Genomic DNA, 26,084 nt, shown 5'->3' with positions numbered 1-26,084 from the left:
CCAATTTTGGGCAGGGATGAGGACAGCAGAGAGAATAAACCACAGTTTTCGAGCTGTAGTATCTGATTTGACACCACAAAAATAACATTGATGGAGGGTGCCCGTGGTGTGCTTTGATCTCATATTAATGGAAAGCTTAAGCCTGCCATGGGTGTAGCACTGACCATATGGCCACCAGTCATGTAGCCAGGACAGGGGTGCTGCTTCCTAAGGTGGTGGGCCTGTCTCTTCCCTGCCTTTGCCACATTTTCTGCTTTAGCTCATCAAAAGTTCTTAATCCTGTACACCACCACTGACCATGGAATTACAGAATAGTTCACACAGAAAGGGAGTTCTGAATGTCATTTAGGTGAATGCCTTGCTCAAAGCAGGACCTTAAAGATATTCACTCTTTTAAACATTGCTCAGGACCTTTTCTAGATGGGTTTTGAGTATTTCCACAACCAAGAACGACGTTTCCATAGAAAAATGTATCTATGTTGAACATGCTAAACGTGAGAACAGGCAGAAAGTGTTTACAAAATTTACTCTGAAAGACTCTTTAGTTGTTTGAACTATCAAACACCATATGAATAGTTGAGGAAAAGAGCAACTTATGACTATTTGAAGTTATAAGAATATATTACATTTCTGGAATCGAAATGATTATACTAGCCAGTGAAATTTCAGTCAAATTATAAAAGTGCACAAGAAGCACTGGAAAATTGTTAAAGGAAGAAAATTCATAGACTGTGATTTTCTCTTGTGATTCTTTAGGTGAACACAAATGGCTTTCAAGCAAAATTTAAGGATTTCATTCCTTTTTATCTTGCTTCCTCATTTGTTTAAAATCCCTTCCTGATTTGTGTCACTATGCTAAGTTTCTAGATCATTGAATTTCACATATTCAGTGGAGTAATTATAATGTAGCCATTTCTTTGTGGCATAATCAATTCCCTTTCATTTGTAATCCCACTGAGAATGAACAGTTTCACTGTTATGTGCACTAAATGAACCTGCTTTGACAAATAAACAGTCAAGGAGATAAATGGTCTCTTCTTTTCCAGACTTTTGTTATCTTTGCAACATGTGGAGATTGCATATTTCTAATTTCCCATTTCCTGTTAAAATTTTGTTGCAAACAGACTAAACTCTGAATAGACCCTAAATTTTGTGTACTTTTAAATGCATCATTAAGTCAACGTACCCAGCAAACTGTGCCTTTGACAGAAGCTTACTTTCAAAAGCAGCCTGACAAGCATGACCGGCTCATGTGGTAGCTCTGAAATGAAAAGTACTATTACTAGGATAAAAGACTGCTGTTCCCACTGCCCAGAAACAAACAAACAAAAATTTTCTGGCAACATGAGTGGAGGAGAAATCCTTGTGCTGCTGGGAGATGTGTAATCAAGCTTTATTTTTACTATCCCATTTGCCCTTTGACAGATTATTTACCCCCCTCACTCCTCCCACTAATTACAGGCCAATATACCTTTTCTTTTGCCTGTTGTTCTTGCTTCCCAGCATCCACTGAGAGTGGATCCCATCGTGGCCAGATCCAGCACGTTGAATTATCAGCACCTTTTCTTCAAACTGAACATGTTCCAGGACACCAGGGGGTGTTTTTTCTCTAACAAGTTGTTTAAAAACAAATGTCTCCACTTTCCACAGTATCTTTGCAGAGAAAGTGCTTGCTGTAAGCTTTCTCTCAGTGGCTTCTTGGGTTGCAAAACAGCCCACGCAGTTCCTCTGTAGCACTCTAGCAGAAACCTCTTCCTTTCCATTGCCCCAGAGGCTTCCCCACAGGTCCACTTTCTGTTCCTCTTAGGAAAACCCCGGGTTCCCTCCCATCCTCTGCACTCTAGCAAGATGCTCTAAAGCATCACCCCCACCCTGTGCACACTCACCACTCTCAAGAAAGAAACCATTTCCTCATCTTTCTAGATGGCTCTGCCCTGTGAAAGACAGCAGCAGCCAGGGCAAGGTAGAGAGACGGCCTGCCTTCTTCCCTGGTCCTCAGCTGTGGCCTTTGCAAAGAACACAAGAATACCCAGGCAAACAGGAGCAAACATACAAATATCTTACATACTCCAGCCCTTCCCCATCCACACACACACTCTCTTTCCTGGTCCGAATGGTGCTCCTGAGGCAACAGTTCACTTGGGGTACTTCAGCTTTTTTTCTTGATTCTCATACACAAAGCATATTCAACCTTCTGTTCCGTCCCCCCCAACCAGGAGTCCTATCCTCCTGCACTTCTCCCTGCAGCATCTGCATTTCCCAGACCTCTGCTTTGCCATGCTCAGCCTTGCCTCTCTCTCCTAGGGATGGTCAGCACTTCTGGCTCAATTCAAACTCCTTCATTTCTACTTTGACCTTTCCCTCCAGTCTCCTTCGTTTGGACACTTCTCATTGTATTTTTGTTTGCCATCCTCTTACCAACCTCCATCAATGCTTCTCACTGCACAAACCCTTATTCCCCCAATTACTGAATATTATTCCCTCCTATGTCTGGAACCTCTATGTCATCATTTTCCTCTTCTGGTGGACCACAAAACAACTGCAAGTCCTCCATATATATTCCTGATTATCAACTATAAAGCAAAATTTTGTCAGTCAGTTCTTAAAGTAGGTGAGATGGATTTCATCTAGATGTCTTGATCAAGAGGCTGGGTAAAAAGCCAGTATAATGGTTGCACTGTATGCATTCTCCAAAAATGAGAGCAAATATTTCCTCAGTGGAACCAGAACCACTAACCACATCCTTGGTTAAAACACTAACCAAGTTCTTCAAAAGATTGTATAACAGATACTGAAGAGTTGTGCCTAGCAAAAACTTGTGCGCAGAGAGCTGGATATGTCAGATAAGGACACAGCTGAGAAGAGACAAAATGAACACTAACTCTTCCTCTGTCCGGATACGGTGACATCAGGACAACTTTATGCTTATGGAGCAGTTTACACCTTTCCTATTGACCCCGGAAAATCTGGCTCTTGCCCATTGGTATCTGGCCTGAAGGCGCTAGTTAATTTCACAACTATCTATCTATTCTCTTTGTATTTATAGAACTTCCTTACATTTTGCTTCAAATTACTCTTCACTTCCTTTTTCAGTCCCATAGTTTCAGAAACTTAAATGACAAAGTAAAGACTTGTAGTTCAACCGCTTCTTTTTAGAATTCTGTTTAGCTAGGGGGCTGAATCTAATAGGTATGGATACTGATACTAGCAAACTTTCACTGTAAATTTGTTTTCTTTTGGAGGAGGAGGATGTTCCATTCTTTGTACATCTGTCTGCTATGGCTCTGTAACTGTCTGACTATGCAGAAAGTTACAATGTTGAATTTTTCCATTGCTTTTCCTTCCTTAAAAACAGTTACTACTTCTTACATTGTAGTAAGCTCAAGTAGAGAATCAATGCATGTTTCATGCATGTTACAGGCTAGGGATAAAATGAAAATAGTGAGAAAAGGCAGGACATTCTCCCTAAAATGCCACCCTAACATAGAGAAAGCAAGGGCAAGCAACTGAGAAAGTAGGTGTCAACATCTTGCCTATGTAGAGAGGCATTTTATAAATGCTCTTTTGTTGCGCGTAAGACCAAATCCAGAATCTATGTGGAAGCAGGACAAGTTGACAAATCATGGTTCCCACACTTCTATTTACAGTAGTGTAACACTGAAAGTTCCTAGGCCTGGTAGAAAGATTGCTTTTACCACTAAACTGTAAGTGTCCAAGCATCCTGATGAATATCTTTCCTACCTCCACACAAATAGTCTTTACACTAGGTACTGATCTCTCTTGTCTGATGAGCATTCTTGGGGTTGGGCTATTAGGAAGGATTTGGTATGAAATACAGTGGCAATGGCAGTTTTCCTTCAGGAATCTAGCTGCAGGAGACTAATTTGGAATAAAAATTCTACAAGTAAACATTAAGTTTGAGAAGAAAATCCATCATACTAGGATGTATGGAAAACCAAAGTTTCTTGAAAATTCCCATTTCACTGATAGGGAAGAAATGCAGATCATAAACTGCATTTCTTAAAATAAGTTGTTCTGTTTGCTGGGGCTTTTTTCTAACAACCTGTTATTAAGAATAGAATGAACCTCTCTCATAATCAGGATCAAATAAATATTCACATGGCACATTCACTTCTTCACAAAGTCCACGCACAGACAATCACCAATAGTGTTTGGAGCAATATTCTGAAACTAATGCCAGCTGTACTCAGTTTCAAAGAGCCATACTGGCACTCCAGGGAATTCTCAGGAGATGTCTGGACAGTTCCTCAGAAGGTCTTACTCTTCATTACCGGACATCAGCCGCTGCTGTCTCTGACATGATCCAAGATCAAGTCCTCTCTCTGCTGATGTTCGTGGGCACTAGAAACCCTGTACAGACCCAGTGAACTCTGGATTCCGTGCTCACAAATGCAACAGGACTGCTAAAGCTTATCAGTCCTTGGAAACTTTCACTAATTAACTTCTCATTAGGCAAATTTTCTGGGTTTGGCCACTTCTTTATCCAAAACTATGCATCCTGTGGAACCAATGCAGACAAGTCAGACAGAAGGATTCTTTATGGAAGGTGTTACAAGAGTGGATTAAATCTTTTTAATCTGCACAGTGTTGCTGGCATCTCAGCTGAAATACCTTATCTACTGTGCAGTGTACTGTCAGAAGGACCTACATACCACAATGCAGGGTCTGGAAGGGAACAGCAGAAGGGATTAGAGATCTAGAAGGTGTAGCCAGTGAAATGCAAAAAGAAGAGCTGGTGTTGCTCTCAGAAAATATTGAGAGGAGATATGAAAGAGCCTTCAATATATAAAATCCATCTCAGAAACTACTAGAGCAGAACAGCACATAAGTAGTCTTAAACTACAACATTTTCATTAGAAAATTATTAGGGTAAACTTTCAAATGTTATGGATAAAGAAGCAATGAGACACATTTTCACATTTTGGTAAAGACCATTTAAGAACATGCTAGACTAGGAATAGTGGATGTTCATTTGTTTATAAAAATTTAAGAGACCCATCCGCTATTTACTGTTATGATACATTGTTTTGTTTAGGAAGAGGCACACACTTTTACTTAGAATCAGCCTTTTAATTCCCATTTAGTGAACAAATGCAGAAGAAAAACTTTTTTACATGTATTTCATACACACACAAAATATTTTAACTTAAACACAATTAAAATCTGTCAAAAGATAGAAATATCAAAAAGTATCAAATTAAATAAGGACATTCACTGCACTAAAACTTTTGAGCCATTTGGTTGTTTGCATTTGGCATAAAATACACTCGGAAAGTGAAAACAAAAAACACTTGTATGTGAGCGTATTTTAGGGTTTATGAAGCCTGAAAATATACCAGTAGACCAGTATGAGATGCAGTGCCATCAGCTCCAACATGATGGAAATCTAGAATGAGGCTCAAAGGTTTAAAACAGGCTTGGACAGGGAAAATTTGGTTAGAAATTAGAAAAGACTTTCTAATGGTAAGTTTCATCAGGCTTTGAAAAAATGGCCTAAAAGTTTATGAAATCTACACTGGCATTGGAGATATCAAGAATACTTTTTATGTAAATGTTCAGGTGTGAATTAAGTATAATTCCTCTTTCCTTCCCACCCTTTTGCAGCATCCTTTGAGATCCCTATTTGACTGTTTAAATGATAAACCACTATTATTCACAATACATTCCCACCTCTCATCATAGTTGATCTTTCAATGCATATGCTACAGAACTACAGCAGAAAAAATTCACTTTACACTTTGCTTTCCATCTGTCATAAACAGAGGAGCAAATTATGTTAATTCTGATATTACGGGCAACACAAATGTTTTCTGTGGTACCACAGTAGCAAAAAGAAGATGTGGACCCACAGCACTGGAGCAGGTTGCCTGGCTGAGGCTGGGACCTGGTCCTGCTTCAAACAGGGATCTGCACCAGGTGGGCTTGGACATCCTGTCCAACCTGTGCAATTCTGCCAGTGTGTGCTGGAGATCAACAGGACTTTTTCAGGATACCTACACGTCTGGATATACTTTTTGGGACATGCTAAGGACCATATTCTCACAACTGAATATGGTGAACACAGTTCTTGCGCCTAAAGATGATGATGGATGCACAGAGACTGGAGCTTCCCGAGTGTCAACTTGCACAACATAGCTCCAGGTCCATGTGAAAGCTCAACAACCCTCCCAGGTACTACAGTTTGTGAACAGATCTCTGCATCTTCCTTGCATGTTTGCTTGTTCCTGCTAGTACAGAAAGCAAGAAGCACCCTATGCAAAATTAAGTAGAATTTCCATAGGAGAAAATTGCTTTCCTTAAGAATTCTCATATGCGAACACTTTAATTCTTTTCAAAATCAGGTTCAAGATTACCCAGCCTATTAAACTGCTGCCCGCTCATTTTCTTCAATATTGGTCACGAGACAATTTGATTCACAAGTTCCAATGTCACCACGGTATATGGCATTGTCAAACCCAGCTGTAAACATTTGTTGATCACGTCTTCTTTTATAGAAACAGTACAATGTGAGGCCAGTGCCAGCTAGCAGAAGGAAGATCAGTATAAAAATCATCCCACCTAAACTTCTTGACGATGAAGCAGCAGCTTTGCTTTGTGATGCTGTGGAAGACAAAACAGAAAAATTGTTACAAATGCCCAGAGACTGCTGTTGCATACAACAAATATCTCCCTAGGCAAGCAACCCAGTAAAAACAAAAGTACTGAACAATCATAATTGTAGTTAAAATTGATGCATGTTTCAGGTAGATAATGCATAATATGGCTTAATCTGTTCTAAGGAGCATTAGATTGTACTACATATACAACTTGTAAGGAAAAAATAGACATCCAATTTGAGGGAAGTGTTCTCATTTTAAGCAGCTTTAAAATAAAATAATCTGTGACAGTTAAATGTGTATTCAAATGAAACTTTTCTGGAGGAAATTCCACTTGTAAATAATGAATGCCTATAAACCTATTGAAATTTCTGTTTAATGGGCTTTAAAGAAACCAACTTACCATTATTGACAAGTGAATCATGGGTTGGCTCAACTTCAGCAACTTTAAAATTAAAAAATATGTACATTATACAGTTTGAAAGCAACTGTTCAATAAAACAAATACTGCATACATAATTTTTCATTTGTGTTCATAAGAAATTTTAAATAATCATAGAATCATAGATTGGTTTGGGTTGGAAAGAACTTTAAAGATCATCTAGTTCCAACCGCCCTGCCTTGGACAGGTTGCTCACAAGCCCCTTCCAGAGACCAGGTTGCTCACAAGCCCCTATCCAATCTGGTGGTCTTGAACATTTCCAGGGCTGGGGCATCCACAGCTACTCTGAACAACCTGTTCCAGTCCCTCACCATGTTCATAGTAAAGGATTTCTTCCCAATATATAATCTAAACCTACTCATTTTCATTTTGAAGCCCCTGGTCTTGTCATTACATGCCCTTGGAAGAAGTGCCTCTCCAGCTCTCTTGTGGGCCCCCATTAGGTACTGGAAAGTGCTACAAGGTCTTCCTGGAGTCTTCTCTACTCCAGACTAAACAATCCCATCTCTCCCAGCCTGTGCTCATGTGGGAAATGCTCCAGCCCTCAGATCATCTTCATAGTCCTTCTCTGAACCGGGTTGAGTAGGCTATTTTAAAAGTAGGTTATTTTAAAAGGTTTAAAAACAACCCAGTTTAGTCTTTCTTATGCTGGGGGCCCCAGAGCTAAAAAAATACGGAGACATGAAAAAATATATGAAAATATGTTTTGACAATTGAAGCTTAATCCATCAAATATACTTGCTAAAAACACTTGGAAAAGAAGAAAACCCCAAGACTAACTGTCATCTCTCTATTCATTGCTTTGATCACCCTTTTTTTAAAGTAGATGGTGCTCAAAGTTTTTACTCTTCTGCGGTGTAAAGTTTAACACTTCACACTAAACAACTCCGTTTTTTACACCTGTGAAAATGAAAAGCACAGTTGTACTTAACAGCTCTCTAGCTGTATTTTAATTCCTTTTCTTCCCTCCATTGTTTGGGGGGTATGATTCAGTTAATTGTTTGCAGGGCTGACTGGCTGGGCACTACAAAGTTCACAGATGACTCCATTGCCAACTTGCCAACATGTGAAGATCCAGAGTCAGGATTGGTTCTCCACTACATTGATTACATTTGTGTGGTGGATCTGTTTGCTAGCGCCAAGTGTGACCTATTTTGAAGTGTCTCTTAGCTGGTGTGTGCAAACCCAGCTGGGTCTGTGCACATACAGTGACCCATGACAGCTGCATGTGTGCGGATTTACATCCTTCATGTTTTATGCAGCACTGCTGTGCACACAAGCAGGACTCGCCTCAGCCTGCGACACTCAGATTCCTCATGGGTTGTCATCCAAAAAAAACACATGGCCACAAGTAACCATTACAAATTAAGCATACCATGCTGCTTGGTTGTCCTGGCATGTCTTGCTGTGCCTCTGTCAGCAGAGAAATGAATTGGGCCCCACTTCCCACCCTTGCTTGATGCTTTTTGCTTGCTTGTTCAGCAGATCCCAGCACACCTCACTGTGGTGGTACTGTCCCCATCAGCAGCACCTACCTTCTCTCTGCAGGAGCTCAGTGACTTTGTACTGCTTCCCCTCAGCTTACCTATCAGGAGAGTACCTGCCTTTCTGCTCAGCACTCTCTAGTTTAATCATCTATTCATCATCTACTGCTCCTTGCACTCTAACCATAATGTCTATGAATGATGTCTGCACTCTCAACAGATGATATGTTCTTCCCTACCCCACGGTCCAGTAAATGCCCAGAAATCAATGCTTCTAAACTGAGGGAACAGTGACTCCGGTTATTCTCCAATATTATTTCTCACCATCTTTAACAGAAATTACTCTTGGCTTTGATTCAGATGCACGTGCATCACCATCAATGCATAAAGTGTACCCAGTGCCTAAACAGTTTGGCTTGATGTATATTAACCACTACTTTTAAAATAACCCAATGCACAGAAATTCAGAACTTACTTTTGGGGATTTTGCAAATAAAATTCTGGTCAACAGAGCAGTAATAGGTCCTCCAGGTTCCACTTGAGACATCCATGTCAACACAGTGTTCATCAAAAAGTACTGTAGGCTCTCCTTTCTCCCAGTTGACATATTCTACTGCACTTCTGTCCATCCATATCCATTCTCCTAAAATCAAATATATTACCTAGTGAGTGAATGAAGTGGAGAATAACTTCTAGTCTACAAGTCACAATGACATATCAGATCAGATCTGGGATTTTTTAATTGATTAAGTTGGTATCACAGAGCACCTATTTCTCACTCTAGAGCACTAATTTCTCATTCTTTTAACAGCCAGAGCTATTCAGGTGGGAGTGTACCAAATGCAAATGCTCACAAAGTTAACTTCATTAGCGTTCATGGCTGTCAGTGATGTAAGGAACACTCGTCCAGCTACTCAAAGACCTTTAGCTGAAGCCTGTGCCCAGGACTGTGCCTGGGAGCCTTAAGAAAAGCAAAGCACCTGTACAAGCCAGTATCAGCAGTGCAAGCACACACAACACTCAGGAGATTTTTTTTATGTTTACATTCAAGGTCAGCAACTAACTACTTTATTAGAGCTGGATTAATCAATTATCTTTGCAAATTGAATCAGATCTCTCTTTAATCATCTCATCTCCTGCTGACTGTCAAGCATCTCCCATCAAGTCTCATAATAGCCATCTTCTCTCCCTCAGGGTGTGCTTTCATGGCAGCATATCCCGGTATATCCAGCTGCCTCAGTGCCACCTCCTCTGTCCCTCCCCTGCAGCTGGAATTCCCTCCTGCCCCTCTTGCACAGCGTGGAGCACTGTGGCATTGCAGGGGACAGGTGAGGAACAAGTCACTGCTTTTGTACTGCTCATTTTCAGCTAGAACAGATGAACCTGGCCCACCACTGCTGGTGGTGAAGCAGAAGTTGGAGCCCAGTCTAGACTCGCTCTGGAGGTTAACCCTCAAAGTCTGCCGAGAAAAACTGGTTTCAGAATTACAACGATATAGAATACAGCATCAAATTTGCAATTACAGCAGTTAAAAAAAAAAACCAAAACAACCACACTAAATATATTTGGATTAAAATGAAAGGTTCCACCAAAAATGTGTGGAAAAAACCACTGAAATTTAGATTAATAAGTTTTTCTCAGCAGCTCATATGAGATTTTATGCCCTGTGTTGTCTAGAAATAAATTTTAATTTAATTGAATTAAGCATTTAATGACATTTTGTTTAAAATACTACAGTGGTTAAATGTCAAGTAATTAGAGTTAAAAAAGGTGATAAGAAACATTCCTTGTCAACTACTGCAGTGTTAAGCTAAAGCCTTTTACAGACAAATATACTCTAATTGCAATAAAGATACAGAAAGCATAGACCTCTTGGTTGTTTACGTTTTACGTATTTCAGCTGAAAATTTACTAAATATTCATTAGTTATTTTTTCCCTGATTATTTATTAAATATTTAGCATATTGGTATTATTATTTAGTATGTTAGTAGTGCTTAATATTCACTCTGTTTATTTAGTATCTCTTTTAATCTCAGTATGCACTGTGAAATATTTACCATCAATATTTTTGAACAATCCTATCCAAAACTTTCTGAAGTCACTTGCAAGTGGAGACAAGTAAAGTAAGAGAAAATTCATTTCAGCCGAATCTTCTATGGAAACCAGAGAAGCACCTAAAAACATCAGTTAAATATTACATACAACTTCAGTGAGATTTTTCATTATAAATTAATTATCTCAGTAAAAAATCATTGCATGCTTCATGCTCAGCATTGCCATATAGTAAAAATGCTTGATAATAAATTTAAATCAGGTGTCACTTATAATTGATACACACATACACACATCACAGATTATCATTTGGTTCTGGATTAAAAAGCCAAACACACAAACAACCTGTAAAATATCCTAATAAAAAAAGGGCACTTACCCATTTGAATACACATCATGGAAGCATCAGGCCAGCTTTCCTCAGAAGTGGTGTGAACATAGTAACAATGCCCACGGAAGGGAATCCAGGATCTACCACGCTTCGGTTCAGGACACTTCCCAGGAAGCTGCGGTGGTTCACTAGGGATTAACTCTATTAAGAACACACACAGGTTTCAGTGGAGTCTAAAAGCCACTCCTGCACCACACACCTGCTCTACAAATATGACATTTATTCCAGGAAAAGGAATATCTTATAGACTTAACTAATGATAAAGTATTGAATTAAGCATGACAAACTAGTAATAAACTATTCTGGTTGGAGCTGGTTCTCCAGTCTGCTTAAAGGAGGCTTACACCAGTCTAACTGCAATTGTCTTCAACATGGCAATTTTTACCTAAAATTTGTGAAACAGAATGAGGAATGAGTCAGCATACATGAGGGATCTCGACACCACAAGTCTGTGGCTTGTGTCTAGCCTGTTTCTAGAAAGGTCAGTCAGAGAAGTTGTCTGTGCCTGCCCCTGTACATCATACATCCTAATCAATGTAAAAGCAGAATTTATAGCCTATTGCATCACCTGATTAAAGCCAAAACGGACCTTAAATGTGTACAAAATTTGTTGTGAAATATGGTGCAGAAATTATAAATTTCTTATATAATTTGAAACATGTATGAAAATTACATGCAATATTTGAGTGCTAAAGTATTTGAGCAGAAGCAACAAACAAATTAATTGATTTTGCTGATACACTGACAGAAGTTTCTTAATTCACAATATTTCAAAAGATACTCTTAAATATAAAAGTGTATCATATACGTTTATATATTTATATAATATATTTATAGTTAGGCTATATTTATATATATATTTATATTTTAAACTATATTTAGAGTTAGGCTAAAGTTGATCGATTCTGTAGTTCTTGACAAACAAGGATGCAAAAAAACCACTATGGCATGTGGCATGAAATATTGAAGCAGTCCTTATGATGTGCATGTGTTGACTGGCCTGTGAAATGAAATGTCTGGAAATCACACAAGACAGACTGAATCTGACTCCTTAAAAAAAAGTAAGAGTTTATCACAAGCCATACACTGTTTATCACAACATTTGCATATGTGGAAAAACTAAATTCAAATAAAGCCCTTAATTTAAATTCCAGCCTCCCAAATCACATTTTTCCTATTCAGAACTTACCATTGGATTGCTTACAGAGAGATGAAAATGTTTCATTGCAAGATGCTGTCTTCCAAAAACCATCCAAATCTAAATAGACACAGGCTTTGTTTTTATTTGGTTCTCCACTGCCCCAGTTAAGATACCTGCTCCTCCTTCTATCTGACCATACGTATTGGCCACCACTCTAAAAGCAAATGACAATTATGTTTATGTCATATACAAGAATTAGATTAGAAGAACATTTAAGATTACACTTGAATGTATGCAAAAATTAGGAAAAAATGAGAATCATGGTTTCTTGCACAAGATTATAACATGAATACATAAGAAACTGGTCCAGACTCCCACTCTCCACAGCAGGTAGGGCAGTGGTCCTACAGAGGTTTGTTTAGCACACAGCCTACATTATTCAATTCACACCATTTGTCTAATCCCTAAATGGGCAAAGGTAACAAATGTGAATATACAGATAAAGGTTTAATCAAATGTGTCCACATATACACACAAATCAAATAAAGATTGCAGAGAAGCTATTGTCATCATTCCTCTAACACAGGCTTTTCTAGGTATTTAGGAAGCAAAGAGAAAAATCTGAGGTTTCACTGGAGAAAGAAAAACTGGTGAGGTTTCCTTGGGGCTGGACCACAGACACCTGCCACCCACGTTAACTGAGCTTGTGGTAAGTTTATGGGTCTTGCAGGGACCAGCTACCAGAGATGAGCTAAGCATGTATTTTGTCAGTGGATTTCACCAGTGCTTGCAGATGACTGGCATTAGTCACATCCATGGCTTCTGTTACCCCATCCTGTGCAGCCTAGATCCTTTCTCCTGTGATCTTTGGAGGCAGGCTCCCATCCTGTTCTTCGTGCCATTTCCTTTCCTGTCTGCTTCAAGATCCTTGGCCATGCTTTATTCCAGATTCCTGTCTAATCCCAGTTTCCCAGTGCTCTCACTGAGGTGCAGCTCTGGTTCCTCTCACCTCAGCACCCGTGCCCTTTCTCAGACCTGTGTCCCACCAAGTTCTTGCTCTACCTCTCTCCATTTGATTTCCCCCCAGCTTCAGTTCCAAAAATATCCAGCTACATTATATTTATCCATGTCCTTTTTTACATGCCTCTGTTAGCTACTTCCCATTTCAGACCTTTGCACTCTTAGCTGAGTTTTTTGGCAGTTTTACACGAGGCACTGGCTTCAGCTCCAAGAGCCAGCCTAAGGAGTCCCCATTGCCAGAGCCCTGCTCTTTCCACTATTGCCCAGAACGAGCTCTTGTACTGCTGGGCTGTGAATTGAAACAAAAACTTTAACATTTTTTTTTCCTGTGGAGTGCTCCACAGTGTGCCTTCAGAAACAGCACTGCTCCACCACAGGAGCATGTGGTAGACCATGGAGCAGGAAGTGAGAACTTCATCACCACTTTTACCACTGGAGCCACTCAGTACTGCAGCTACATCCTTGGTGGCTTTTGAATTGTGGGCTGTGGCAGTTCTTGTTTACATTATGGACAAACATTTAAATGTGTAAATCCCCTCAAATTGAGGGAAGTCAGAATTCTCTGCAAGATTTTGATTCCTGCCACATGTTTGTGGATCTGACCAACAGCTCATCTCAGGTATCGGTATGACTGTCACAAGTGTTGGGTGGACTCACCATGTTGCTGTTAAGGCCAATCCACACAGGCTCCCCATGCTTTAGTATTTGTAACCACAGGAAAGATTCAGCATAAGGATCCAGGACACTGGCCAGTTCTGCAGACTGGTCCCTGCAGGTCTTCTCTGCTTTTTCCCAGCTCATTTTGTAGTTGATGACTTCATAGCGGTCATCACCATAATTGTTAAAACCAAACACCGGAATTGTGGGTTGGGAGTTCAGCAGTTTGGGGTCTGTAATAAGCAAAAGAACAGCCAAAAAGTCTAACTTTGTATTGGCTTAGACTTACAACACTGAGAGAATATCTAGTATACTGGAACCATCATGTAATTAAGAGAAACTGCAATAACAAATTAAGATATGTCCAAACAATCCCTGCAGTGATGAAAGATACATTTTCATGTACCATGACAAAATTTTCTAACACTTTTCAGAATGACCTTGTAGCATAAATATCTGTATCATCCGCAGATATATGCCTTGTAAGCACAAGACCTACCTAAACCATATTGTACCAATGTAGGGTATTAAAGGGAACAATTCCTTCCCTTTTTCCATTATATACTGGCATTTGTTATATTTCTGACAGGGAACAGGGTATGGTAAACACACCATGAGCAAGCAGAAAGATGTAACCACTGCTGCTGAAATTGTCTGAGAAAGAGTGTAAAGGAAATCAAGCAGGGCAGTTTTAAAAAATAAAGAAGTTGCAGTGTTTTTAGTATAACATTAAAAATTCCAGTTTTGAAGATGTAAAGACAGTACTTTTTGATTGCCAAAAGTAGTAAAATACATGATGATGCATAGATCTATTTTTCTGTTATTTACTGGTCTGGTCTTTGAAATAGAAAAAGTTAAGAGATTTTCTCCAAAAAATTAAAATGTGTGATCATCTTGTTAAAATGGTCCATAATGAATGTGATACTGTCATTCACTTCAGTTAGGTTAGGACAGAATCACAGAAAAGTCACTTTTAGCACCAGTTTGAAATTACCACAATAAACCAGGTCTACTAAAAAGTGGTGAAAGAAAACTCACCAGAATTTTTTTGGCAGATGTAACTTTTGCTTGCTTTACATCCTTCATCTTTCCATTTTCCTGCCTGCTCAATAGGGTTCTTCATCATAAAGACACAATCATCCTACAAGACAAATGAAATTAACAAGAAAAAAAATGTGGATAGGTAGGGAACATTCCTACTTCTCCTGGATACACATGTATCACATACAGGTACATACAGAGGAATATGGAGGTCATAAAATTCATACAAGCAATGGTCAGGCACATGATATGACAATAAGTCTTTGCAACTCAGCCCTAGGAAGGTTTGCACTTGGATGACAGAGGGAGGTGCAAAGCACTGCACAGAGGCAGGAGGATGTGTCTGGGAGTGTTTGGATGTACGTAACTCTGTGCGTGGCCCTGTTTGTGCGCACAAGTGTGCGGGTTCCTATGTGCGTCCTAGGTCTGGCCCACAGCTCTTTTGCTGTTTTCCTGGAGGTTATGGGGAACTTCTCCTCAGCACTGAAGCTTACCTGGAGAGCTGAATTCTTCTTTCTGTCCCAATTCAGGACTAGGAAGCAAAGGGGTCACGACAGTGCAGTAATGTAGAGGTAGGCTGTCAGAAACAACCCTTTGTGGGAGACACCTCCCACACCCTTTCTGCTGCACTTTGGACCCTTTACCTTCCTCATTTTCCTCCCACAGCATGGGAAGACATGGATGGCTTCCTTCAGGAGGAGGCAGTAGCTGTCCCCATCTCACATCAGTTATGCTATCTCCAACCCCCCTTCTGGCACTAGCCCAGGTCTTGTCTGCAAGAGAAAGAAGTTGTATGTGAAGTGATTTCTGCAAGGGAATAGTCACAGCCTGCAGAAAGCACAGGCATGTTTGAGATGGAGAAGCCCTGGAGATCCCAAAACCCAGCTCTAGCCTGATGGCAGCTGGACCTCAAAAAACTTCTTTGCATTTTAGCTGAATGTGAAGCAATTCTCTTATGAAAAGAGAGAAACTTGGTAAAGCTAGCACAGGAGTGTAGAAGTAATAATATTGGGCAGTATTCAACATTAGCTATTTCACAATTACTCAGTAACACTGAGTTTTGTCTTACAATTACACGCAAAAAGGTATAGACATGCCAGAAGTTTCAAAGCATATAGAAGGGATTTTTCAGAATGAAGATTAAGGGAAGATAAAAATTAGAAAGGAAGACCCAGACTCCCTCTTTAGAGTATTTTGTTCAATGCATTTATCTTGAAAGGCTCAGTGCCAAGAACTGTCAATGCATGCAATTATCTGAGTATTTTCATCAAATCTAAATAACATTCACCACATCCCAACATTACATAGTTTGTGCTATGGTTAATTTGAATACCCTGATGAGTCATGGTAAAATGAGGGAAATTGCTCACTTGTCTGAGTTTTGGATAATGCTTCAAAACCTCTGTCTGGACTCATACAGAACCATGACAAATACAGAGGTTGGAAAAACATGTGTAGATAGATCTCCCACATGGCTACTCTGCTTTTAAAAAACAACAAGACTACTAAAAGTCTTCATAAAGGAAAAGACAGAAAATACTTAGTAGCTACATACATTTTGTTCATCTACAAAAATTGTAATGTTTAAGTGACAAACAGAAATTGATGTTTACCATACTGTAATAACTTCGGGAACCTTTTGCCCAATTTGTGTAGTCTACTGGGCTTCCATCTGTCCATAAGTATGTGTGCTCCTGATTTATGTCATTCAGTCCAATCCAAGCATCAGTTGCAGCATCTTTTAAGAGGGACATAAGGAAAGCTGAAAGGAAAAAAGAAAAATTGTATAAGGAAGGAAACCGAATGCACTCTTCCCCAACACCACTGACTTTGAAGTGTCTGGAACCAGGATGATGAGATTTCTTTTATAATAAGGTGGCCATCTTATGACCAAAATAAAATAAATAGCTATTAATAGATGTTTAACATCAGTCATCTGAAGTTAAAATTGGAAAAAAGTATTTACAAACGCAAAGATGGGCAAATTTTTAATAAAAGAGGAATTTATTTGTACACTCTTCTGTGTTGTTCATCATCTGAGGAAGCATGGAAAATGTTCTAATGTATTACAGAAATTAACATGAATTCACTAAGCCTTGGTATGTAGAAAATGAGTCCACAGACTGTCCACTCCCTTTTCTTTTTTGGTAACTTCTTCGTTAACCTGACTTAATAACTTCATTTCTAAACAGGAATAACACAAATAAAAGTACTTAATAACCAAGTATGTATGAACAGGGATCTCAGCTTTGTGGAATGATAGATGCTGCTCTCCTTACCTCCTGACTAGACTGACTTTCCACTAAAATAGTTTCCTTGCTCTGCTACAGAAAAGAAGTATAAACCACAAGCACTGATGGAGTGAGGTAGGAGATGGTCCATGTCCCTCAGGACCTGAGGCAGCACATCTCCCGAGCAAACATGAGATCTCTTAAAACATCTGCAACATGCTGAGCAGCAAGACCAGCAGGTGCTGATGTCCAGCAGAGCAAGGGGAACAGGGGGAAGCTGGGACTCCAGCACTGGAGCTTGCTGCTGCCTGAGGATGTGTTCTCCACTGACATCAACAGCATTTGGCTCAGCAGCTACATGCCCAGTGATTTGGGTTTGGATATTACTCCTTTTGTGTGCTTTTTGTACATAGAATTATAGATTGACCTGAGTTGGAAGTGACCTCAAAGATCATCTAGTTCCTTAAAAAAAAGGAAATGTGGACATTTAATTATATGGCAAGCCTCTAATAAAAAATTTTAATATTTAAGCAGTACATACTGTATTAACCTCCAAACTATGACTCTAAAAGTTAATCAAGACCCTAAAACCTATGCAAGCATTTTTCCAAAGGTGCAATTTATCATTCAGCATAAATTTATATTAATATGGAATAAATAAGAGCATATATGGCAGGAGCCCTTACATATTTTTTAATCTTTTTATCAGAAATTACATGGTGTCTCATCAGAGTCAAAATATTGGTACTTTATACCTTGCACTTCCTTTTTTGATATAGTAGCCAGGTTTCCTCCAAGATCAATGCAGTTGTTCCGTGCAGCATGCCATGTCAATGTATCATTTTCATCCAGGCCAAAGACTTTAAAACACTGAAAAAAGAAATGTGCCAAATCTGAATTTAGATGCTGTTTTAATTTCTGATGAAAATATGTCTGTTTGTAACAAACAAGTTTAGCTGGATATTTTATGTAAAAAGGGAGGTTATTCAATTTAACAGTACTTTCTAGCTTGTCTTTAGATTTAAATGACAGAGAAGACCTCTACTAGAAAGTGAGTATAAAGCCCGATATTTTAGCATATACTTAAAAGAAGGAATATGTCAGTCTACTGATCTCAGCAGAAATTGCATTAAACCTTCTGAGTTTAAACAAAACAAAAAAGGATAAGATATGTTATTGGAGCAAAATATCTCGTCTTCTGTTGCCCTATTTGTCAAACCAGATTTGGTTCTCACAGGATAATCACAGAAAGAAAATGATTCTGACATTATAAAGAAAGCCATGAATTTACCATTTCTTGTAATATGATCTTATGAGATTTAAGTCATTAGACAGCTTTGTCAGAGTCAAGCAACCTAAATGTGCTACCTGAAACATGCAACTGAAAAGTTAAGCAGGTAGTTTGTGGAAAACTTGAGGAAAATGGAAGGTGGTCAGAAGTGGTGTATAAACACTTAGGAGAGAGTCAAGGGAAGAGCCTTTGAAGCTCCTCTTCCAGGAGGGGAGGAAGAGAGAGAGCACCATGAAATGGAAGACACTGTGTTTGTGACTTTTCCTCAGGACTGAGAGAGAAAAGGAAAAGGGAGACAACAGCCAGTGGATCTCAAATAAAGGATCTCTATCAAACGAAGTATTTTTGCTCAACCGAAGGGAAGACAGACAAAGTTAGACAAAACAATGCTATTGAGAATTATCTTCATTACTAGGTGTAATTATTCTAATTACTAGTACTGTAGTTGCTTTATACCTTTTAAAGCTTCATTGATGAAAATCTATGGATTTTATTACACACAGTCTCGTATCCCAAAGTTTTGTCTTTTGAGAAGGTTGATTACACATAAAAAGTACAGCGAATCTTATAACTGGATTATTTAAAATGCTTAAGTTGTTTAGTTATAGAAAAAAACTGATAAATTTGCTCGAGGGAAGGTGCCTTGGTGGCGTAAGAGCCAGTGTACAGTACGCAAGGGATGAGTAAGTGTCAAGCCAACATGTGAGAGCTCAGCACAGTAAATGAGACGTGTATTTTTACTAGTGTTTTGCATTGCCAAAGACAGGTGAGCAACTTCCCTCATGTAGAGTTGTTGTAAGATGAAACTTTCTTCTTGTACACCTCAAGATCTCCCTCATAACTGCTGTGATCCCAACAGAGGCTGTAATTTCTGTTTCAGGATTTGTAATTTTAAGGTCTTTAAATACACACAAAAGGAACATAATTTCTGATAACTAAAAACCTTACTACAATTGAAAAACTGATTCAAAGATTTTTTCATTCTGCTCTTTTGAAAATACTGTATATTGACATTTCATACTGCACCTTGTTATCAAAGAGGAGCCAGTCTTCTGGACACCCACCCTTTGGTGGTGGTGAAGTGGGAGCAACAGTTGGACGAACAGTGTTGTTAAGCCTTTCACAGATGAATAACTCAACACTGCCACAGTTGAGATCATTCCACGTACCTGAAAGCAAATTAGAATTAAAAAACCCCAACAAAACAAAACAAAATGCAACTGAGACTGAGATAAAAAGTGTCCTTTCCTAGAGAAAATCTATCATAGGAAGTAAAACTGGTTACAGCATTTTTACTTCTCTCCCCCAGGAATAATAAGTAATTGTATGCCTGTTTCCTTGAAATATTCAGGTTTCCAGCAAAATTTAGAATATAAATAATTTGTCTAGAAACAGAGATATTTCAATATTGCAAAACCACAGCATTGGCAAAGGGGAGTTTTAGTTCAAATGCTTAAATCTCTGAGATCTGTAATGTCTCTGGAATCTGTCTGTTTACGGCACTCAGTCCTGGTTACCTGACTACCTGAGCCTCTCACAGTCTTAGAGTTTTCTGGTATCTTTTCTGCCTATTGGAGTGTGATCTAAGAGGATAACATTAACATCATCATCCCCATCTTGCAGATCAGGAATGAATAAGAAAATAACAGGTTTCATTAGCTGCAGTTACAAGGTAACAACCTACAGCATTATTCACACCTAGTGTTTAATGGAGATATTGTCATTTTAATTCAGAGAAGTTAGGGACATAATTCATCTTATCTAAAAGAAGATTCCCAAAGGACATAATATTTACTCCCCAAAATTGTTCTTCCATTCACCTCTAAGAGAGCCTAGGAAGATCATCTCAGCTATAGATTTTGAGATTAGAAATGTTTAAAAGTAGAAGAGATTTACTGCTCCAAAAAAAGAGTAAGTTCTTGGCTAGTATAGACACAAATCCAGTTCTCTGTATTAATGGACTTTAAAGAATATTTTATTTTAATTAAAATATTGTATAGCATTGCTTAACACTAAACCAAGCCATGCCCAAACCTCAGTTTTTAGGAACTGCACAAATGACAACAGATAGCTGATGTCCTGGAGAGGTAGGCATAAAATGGACAGAGATTGGAGGAGAAACAATACTGGCTCTATCTGCCAATTGTCTGATGCTTACCTGATTTGTTCACTTAGAAATTTTCTGACAAAATTGCAGGTGTAATTCAATGTGTTAGCTACATAGCATTCAATTTTTTAAAAGTACATAAATAAAAGAAGAGACTACGATTTATTTTCCTTTGCTTTTTGAACACTATGAAACATCAGCCTGCTCAGCATGATAACCCACCCAGCCTTGCCCATGCAGCCCTCCCAGGCTTAAGGCACACCCTGCAGATTGAATGTTGTTACAGCACCCACCTGTATGGGTATACATGACCACACAGTTTTCATCATTATTTGCAAAATTGGGTTCATTTGGAGCCCAGGCAACATAGTTCACTGATGTTCCATCCATCCACCTGAAAGAAGTAATTTGAGGGAATTATAATTCTAAGTTGAATTAGTTAATATTTCTTTTCAAAGGATACATTTGAGTTTCATATTTTAAGTTTCCTGTATCTTAGCTAACAAACACATGTTGTTCTCTGCTAAAAGGAAAACAAGACCTTCCACTTGGAATTAGTAAAAAATATTTTCATATCAACTGCCTACAGTGTTGACTTGGACTAGGTCTGAACGAATAATCTTTACTGGTGGTCCCAGCTTCTCTTGGTCTCTGAACACTGATAGTGTGCTGGAAATGCACCAGTCTAGCACCGGACCTGGATTTCTCTGGAGCACAGAAACAGACACTTGAGCTTATTTTAGCAATTTCCTGAGTGAAAAGCTATACTATAAGATCTTGTAGGGTAAGAAAGAGTCTTGAACCATGTGCTGGGAACCACTTGGAACCATTTTAAGCATAGGAAATCTTTAATATTATACACCTATTAGCTATTTCTTTTTTCAATTATGCATGAATCATTTCCTAGCTTGGTGATTCACAAATTTATTTTCAAAAAGTAGCCAAGAAAAAAGTGAAAAAGCCTCAGTGTGCTGGAAGTCAAGTGATGAATCAGCCAAAACTGACAATCTTGAGATGATAGAACAATCTAATGTTTTTCCACCTTCGGAGACTAAGTAATTGCATGTGTGTTTTTGCAAGAAAATTATACATTAGGAAATCATCAGGATGCCTAGCTGCTTGCAAACCTCCTGAATCAAACTGGAAAAACCAGTACATAATAAACCAGGAGAAAGAATGTAAAACAAATGTAAAGCACCATCATCCAACAGGGAAGAGAATGAAGCTTAGTGAGGTAACAAGGGAGGACTGGGAAAACGACAATTATCTGGGCAGTGAATGTGATGTAGAAAGCAGAAGCTCCAGGAGTTGAGACCATAGAGTCTCTGTGGTCTGTGGTTTGTGGCCAACAAAGGCAACCTGTGACAACAGAAGAAAGACTAAAATGAAGACGCTGAGACTCCTCTGACCAAGCTTTGAATCTCAGGAGAATGCTTCAGAAAAAGATGCGGTGAGAGAGGAGTGCCACAGGAGACATGTCTACAACACAACTAATGCTCCAGGGGATGTTTAAGACAATTCCAGAGCACTTTGTTTCCAAAGACATTTCTAGAAGAGTAATGACTCCATGTCATCTGAAGCTGTCCTGCCCCGAACTCTGAGAGTACAACCGTCTGCAAATCCAGACCAGGTCTCTCCAGTATTGATATTTCACGTCTAAAAATCACTTTGATGTCTCTCACTGCAGGTTTCTAGGGTTCTTTTTCTTTGATCATTTCAACATTAAGTAATGCCTGCAAGTACAATCTGGAATATGCTGGAGACCTCCACCCAACTTTTTCTTTCATCCAGCAAAGAAAAGAGGATGGTGCCTCACTTACTATGATCAAACATCTCGGCCTCAGAACTCAAAAGTGGGGTAAAGAAGCAAAAGAGGTGGAAATAAATTGTGAAATTATGATGGGAGAAGTGCTTTTCTGAGGAGCAGAATCCCATTTTAAAACTTTATATCAGGACATGGCTGTAGATTGTGTCAGTCATTGAATTTCAACTGTCTCCTAGAGCCAACCATGTCAAATGGAAGTACATTATGAGTCTGACAAAATTAATTTGTTTTTACTTACCGGAATGTTCTGTCAAGGCTCACACTTAAGCCAATATAGAAGTTATTCCCCCAGTCTTTATAGAAAACCTAAAACGAACAAACAAACAAATTTAATTAGCTGTAATAAAACAGATTTCAAATAAAATCAGAAAAGTTAAAAAAATGCTGTAGTTTTAGTTGCACAATTGCATGGTATATAATGTGCAGGGAGTTGTTGGAATTATGTGCCCAAACTGCAAAATGCAAAATTTTCCTCCAATTCTCAGTATATAACTGGGGAGGGGAGGGGGGGGGGAAGAAGAGGCAAATTATCTGAAAATAAATGGGAAAAAAGCTATGTTAAGGCAAGAAAGATCTCATAAGCAGGCTTATAGCAATATTTTTGAGTTTTAGGAAAACTTAATGAGAATTTGCTGAAAGGCTGTAAGTAAATCATGGGGGTTTGCACTTAGTCATGTGGAAGAAAGAATGTAATCAAATTTGATTTTAATAGTAGGAAGCTATTTCCAAAACAGTATATCATCACCAGACCATTCTCTTCCTGTAAGAAAATATTCTTACTTAAACCGTTTACTATGTGTATTCTGACAAAGAGCTTTTATTGAATTCTGAGCAAAGAATGAGTTAGAAAAAAAACCATAATTAGTAATTGCAGCTTTCAGCTAAACAGAGCAAAGTCTTTGAAATTTTCACCCTGAGAGCATTCTTGAAAGGAAGCTGAGAATTTGTCTACATACAGCAATTTATCAAAATAATTATTATAATAAAGCTTCTAAGAAGATAAGCCCATGAAAGGATGGAAGGTGGCACTGATTTTTTTTTTTTTTTTTTTTTTTTTTTTTTTTTTGATGGGGACCACTTTCTAATATTTCACAAACCAGCTGAAAAAAGGTGCCTCAGTTCACAACAAAGTGGTGCATTTTTCAACCAAACATGTTTCTTACATATTTCCAAAGAAAATTTTTTTCACTTTCAGTCTCAATGACAACAAGGTCACCACCATTCTTCTTGCAGAAGCCTCTGGCTTTTTCCATAGACATTGCATCTTTGCTGAAGTAGTATTCCTTGTGTTTATATATTATCCAGCCATCTTCACCAACAACGTATTCATAATCTGCAAATTAAAACATTAATTAGCCTGCAATAGAAATTAACTTCATTACATGTTAATTAATTTTTTTCATTGAAAGCACAAGACTTACTGAATGTGGAATTAGGCTCTGGTTTCAGTGAGGCTCCTGCAATATAAATCAGTATTTGAGTATATTTTGTTTCTCAGCTCTCTCTGTTATATTTATACAGTAGTTAGCATTTTAATTCCTAGTAACAATCTTAAGGGTTACTCAGTATATTCTTATTTTTGTCACAGAATTTCTCAGAGTGTCTGAAAAAAACAGCTACATTCAGCAAAACAGCACATTAGAGCTCATCATAAGTCAAGCTGACAGAAACTATGCCCAAATCAGGGTGTTGTGTTTCTCTTTTCCAACATGCTGCATATACATTCCAAACTTGCCTATGTACTTCATGGATTAATTAATAGTTTTCTACTGCCTTTACTGAAATTAAATGTATAAATTGTTTTACTGTGATTGATGGCACAGCTGTCTCTAATACATGCACATACAGATAATGTCATCTGACCTGGGAAGGATGTCCTTATCTACCTCTAAATGTTCCTAAAGGCAGGAAGTTATCTTACCTTTTTTGATTTGGCAAACATAGTCCAGCATGTGTTCACAAAATAAATCATTCCAGTTCATATTGAGGTAGCCAGTAAATACACCACATTTTTCATTCCCATCATAATTGTTTGGTTCTCCATGTGACCATTTTTCAAAATTTACCTGTAATGGAAACACAACTTTGTTACTATTTTCCTTTTAAAAGGAAACACTTGTCTTGTATCATCCTCTTAAAGAAGAATGTACTTCATTTGATTTCATTGTCCATCTTGTTCTTTAATGCCAGACATTTTAAGGAGAAGTGCATGACACTTGAATAAAATAATAATTCACCTATGTGTTTATAAGCCATGTGAATAAGCCAAAAAGTTCTTGCCCCATTTGTGACCAGGAGAGTTGATGTTCTCCTGTCAAGCTTTAGAAAGAAATATGTTCTCTGATTTCTGCCTTGTTTATCCTGCTCAGATGTTCCAGCCCAAGACAATCCATTGGTGCTGCCATATGGCCTTGGGCCTGGCAGATTGTGATCTACTTAAGACAACGAGAGCAGCAAAGCTGAGTTTGTGTAAATGCACAAAATTATTTCTCGCAGCAAATGACAAATAGGAATATAGAGATTAACACAATCAGACTTGCTTAAATCAGGAGCTATACTCCATCACGTTCTATTACTGTAAATGTTGTATTTTTATCTATAACTATGAACTATCAGAAGATTTAAGACTAATTCCTACAGAGGAATCAGGTACTAAAGACTTAAGATCACTTGCATCTTTTGTAGAGTTATGAGAGCTCTCTGCCAAGAGATACATAAAAAAACTAGTCAAAAATCTGGAATAACAAATTATTTACTCACTGGTGAGCCATCACTCCATGTAAATCCACCATCAGAGTTCAAGGCACTTAAACCCATCCAGTAAGAATAGTGAATATAACCTCTGTCTCTGAATGATTACAAATACAGACAATCAGACACAGTGTAAAAAAACAAAGAGGAATGTATAGCATTACATTATTCTCAGTATACTTGATACTTCAAGTATAATTTGAGACAATCATATAAAATAATCATTCAATTGTCATGTGGGGAAAAACAGCCTGGCACTGCACTTGGCAGGAAGCAGTGAAACACAGAACTTTGTGGGAAAGATCACAAATGCTGTAAGTCCACAGATACTGAGCTAAATGAAAATATATTTAAAGATCTAGGTTCCACCAAGTAGCTTAGGCATCCAAATTCAGACCTGTCTGCAGTCATGGTTTAAACATTTATATAAGCACATCAGTAGGAATAGGTCAGGCTTTTCTTAGCTTCCAATTTTCCCCCCTTACTTAAGGTGAGAAACTAGCACAAAATATTCTTTTAATCAAGAGTATTTTATCTACTGATCGGCTACAAATGAGGTAAAAAGACCAGTTTTCTCTCTTTTAATTAACTTCAGTTAAAACCAATTTTGATCATATTTGTCTCAATTTTGTTTATGTTCAGGCAACTTTAGTGCATGGCACCACCTTGACACCTTCTGTGTCAAGAAAACTTTTTGCCCACCCCTTTTTACCCATTTTTTTCTGCCACTTTTTACACCATCTTTGTAGAGAAGAAATTGATCACCAGAAATCCTTTGTGTCTTTCAGAAAGGCAATTCAAAAAAACTTTTTTTCTTATATTTAAATGATGGACTTTGCAGATACTTACAGTCTAGCTATCAGATTTTGTTCTTCTTCACTGTGGATACATGCAAGATCTCCTCCAATGGTTCTGCAAAAATCTCTTGCTTCAAACCATGTTTGCATTTTTTCCCTTCCTCCCTGAAAGATCTATAGAAAGTGGGCAATTAAACTCTGTGTTGGGTACTACAGATATTTAGAAACACAAATAT

General features: G+C 38.3%; 1 protein-coding gene across 1 annotated transcript in view; it reads right to left on the bottom strand.

The window, feature by feature from the left end:
- Positions 1-5,070: 5,070 nt before the first annotated feature.
- LOC125327531 (macrophage mannose receptor 1-like) overlaps positions 5,071-26,084 on the bottom strand; it is a 32,075-nt gene continuing 11,061 nt past the window's right edge. Inside the window, exons 13-30 of the mRNA XM_048307121.1 lie at positions 25,901-26,022; positions 25,061-25,148; positions 24,222-24,366; positions 23,722-23,757; positions 23,464-23,633; positions 22,539-22,606; positions 20,769-20,869; positions 19,395-19,537; positions 17,833-17,947; positions 16,460-16,608; positions 14,844-14,946; positions 13,806-14,038; positions 12,177-12,342; positions 10,976-11,128; positions 10,602-10,718; positions 9,019-9,186; positions 7,021-7,062; positions 5,071-6,621 (exon numbers count right to left, since the gene is read on the bottom strand). Coding sequence (XP_048163078.1) covers positions 6,383-6,621; positions 7,021-7,062; positions 9,019-9,186; positions 10,602-10,718; positions 10,976-11,128; positions 12,177-12,342; positions 13,806-14,038; positions 14,844-14,946; positions 16,460-16,608; positions 17,833-17,947; positions 19,395-19,537; positions 20,769-20,869; positions 22,539-22,606; positions 23,464-23,633; positions 23,722-23,757; positions 24,222-24,366; positions 25,061-25,148; positions 25,901-26,022 — 2,358 coding nt within the window. The 3' untranslated portion in view covers positions 5,071-6,382. The remainder of the gene's footprint in view (positions 6,622-7,020; positions 7,063-9,018; positions 9,187-10,601; positions 10,719-10,975; positions 11,129-12,176; positions 12,343-13,805; positions 14,039-14,843; positions 14,947-16,459; positions 16,609-17,832; positions 17,948-19,394; positions 19,538-20,768; positions 20,870-22,538; positions 22,607-23,463; positions 23,634-23,721; positions 23,758-24,221; positions 24,367-25,060; positions 25,149-25,900; positions 26,023-26,084) is intronic.

The sequence above is a fragment of the Corvus hawaiiensis genome, chromosome 1, assembly GCF_020740725.1.
Source record: "Corvus hawaiiensis isolate bCorHaw1 chromosome 1, bCorHaw1.pri.cur, whole genome shotgun sequence".
Classification (NCBI taxonomy): domain Eukaryota; kingdom Metazoa; phylum Chordata; class Aves; order Passeriformes; family Corvidae; genus Corvus; species Corvus hawaiiensis.
Note: the sequence above shows the minus strand (reverse complement) of the source record. Positions and strands in the feature narration are given on the sequence as shown.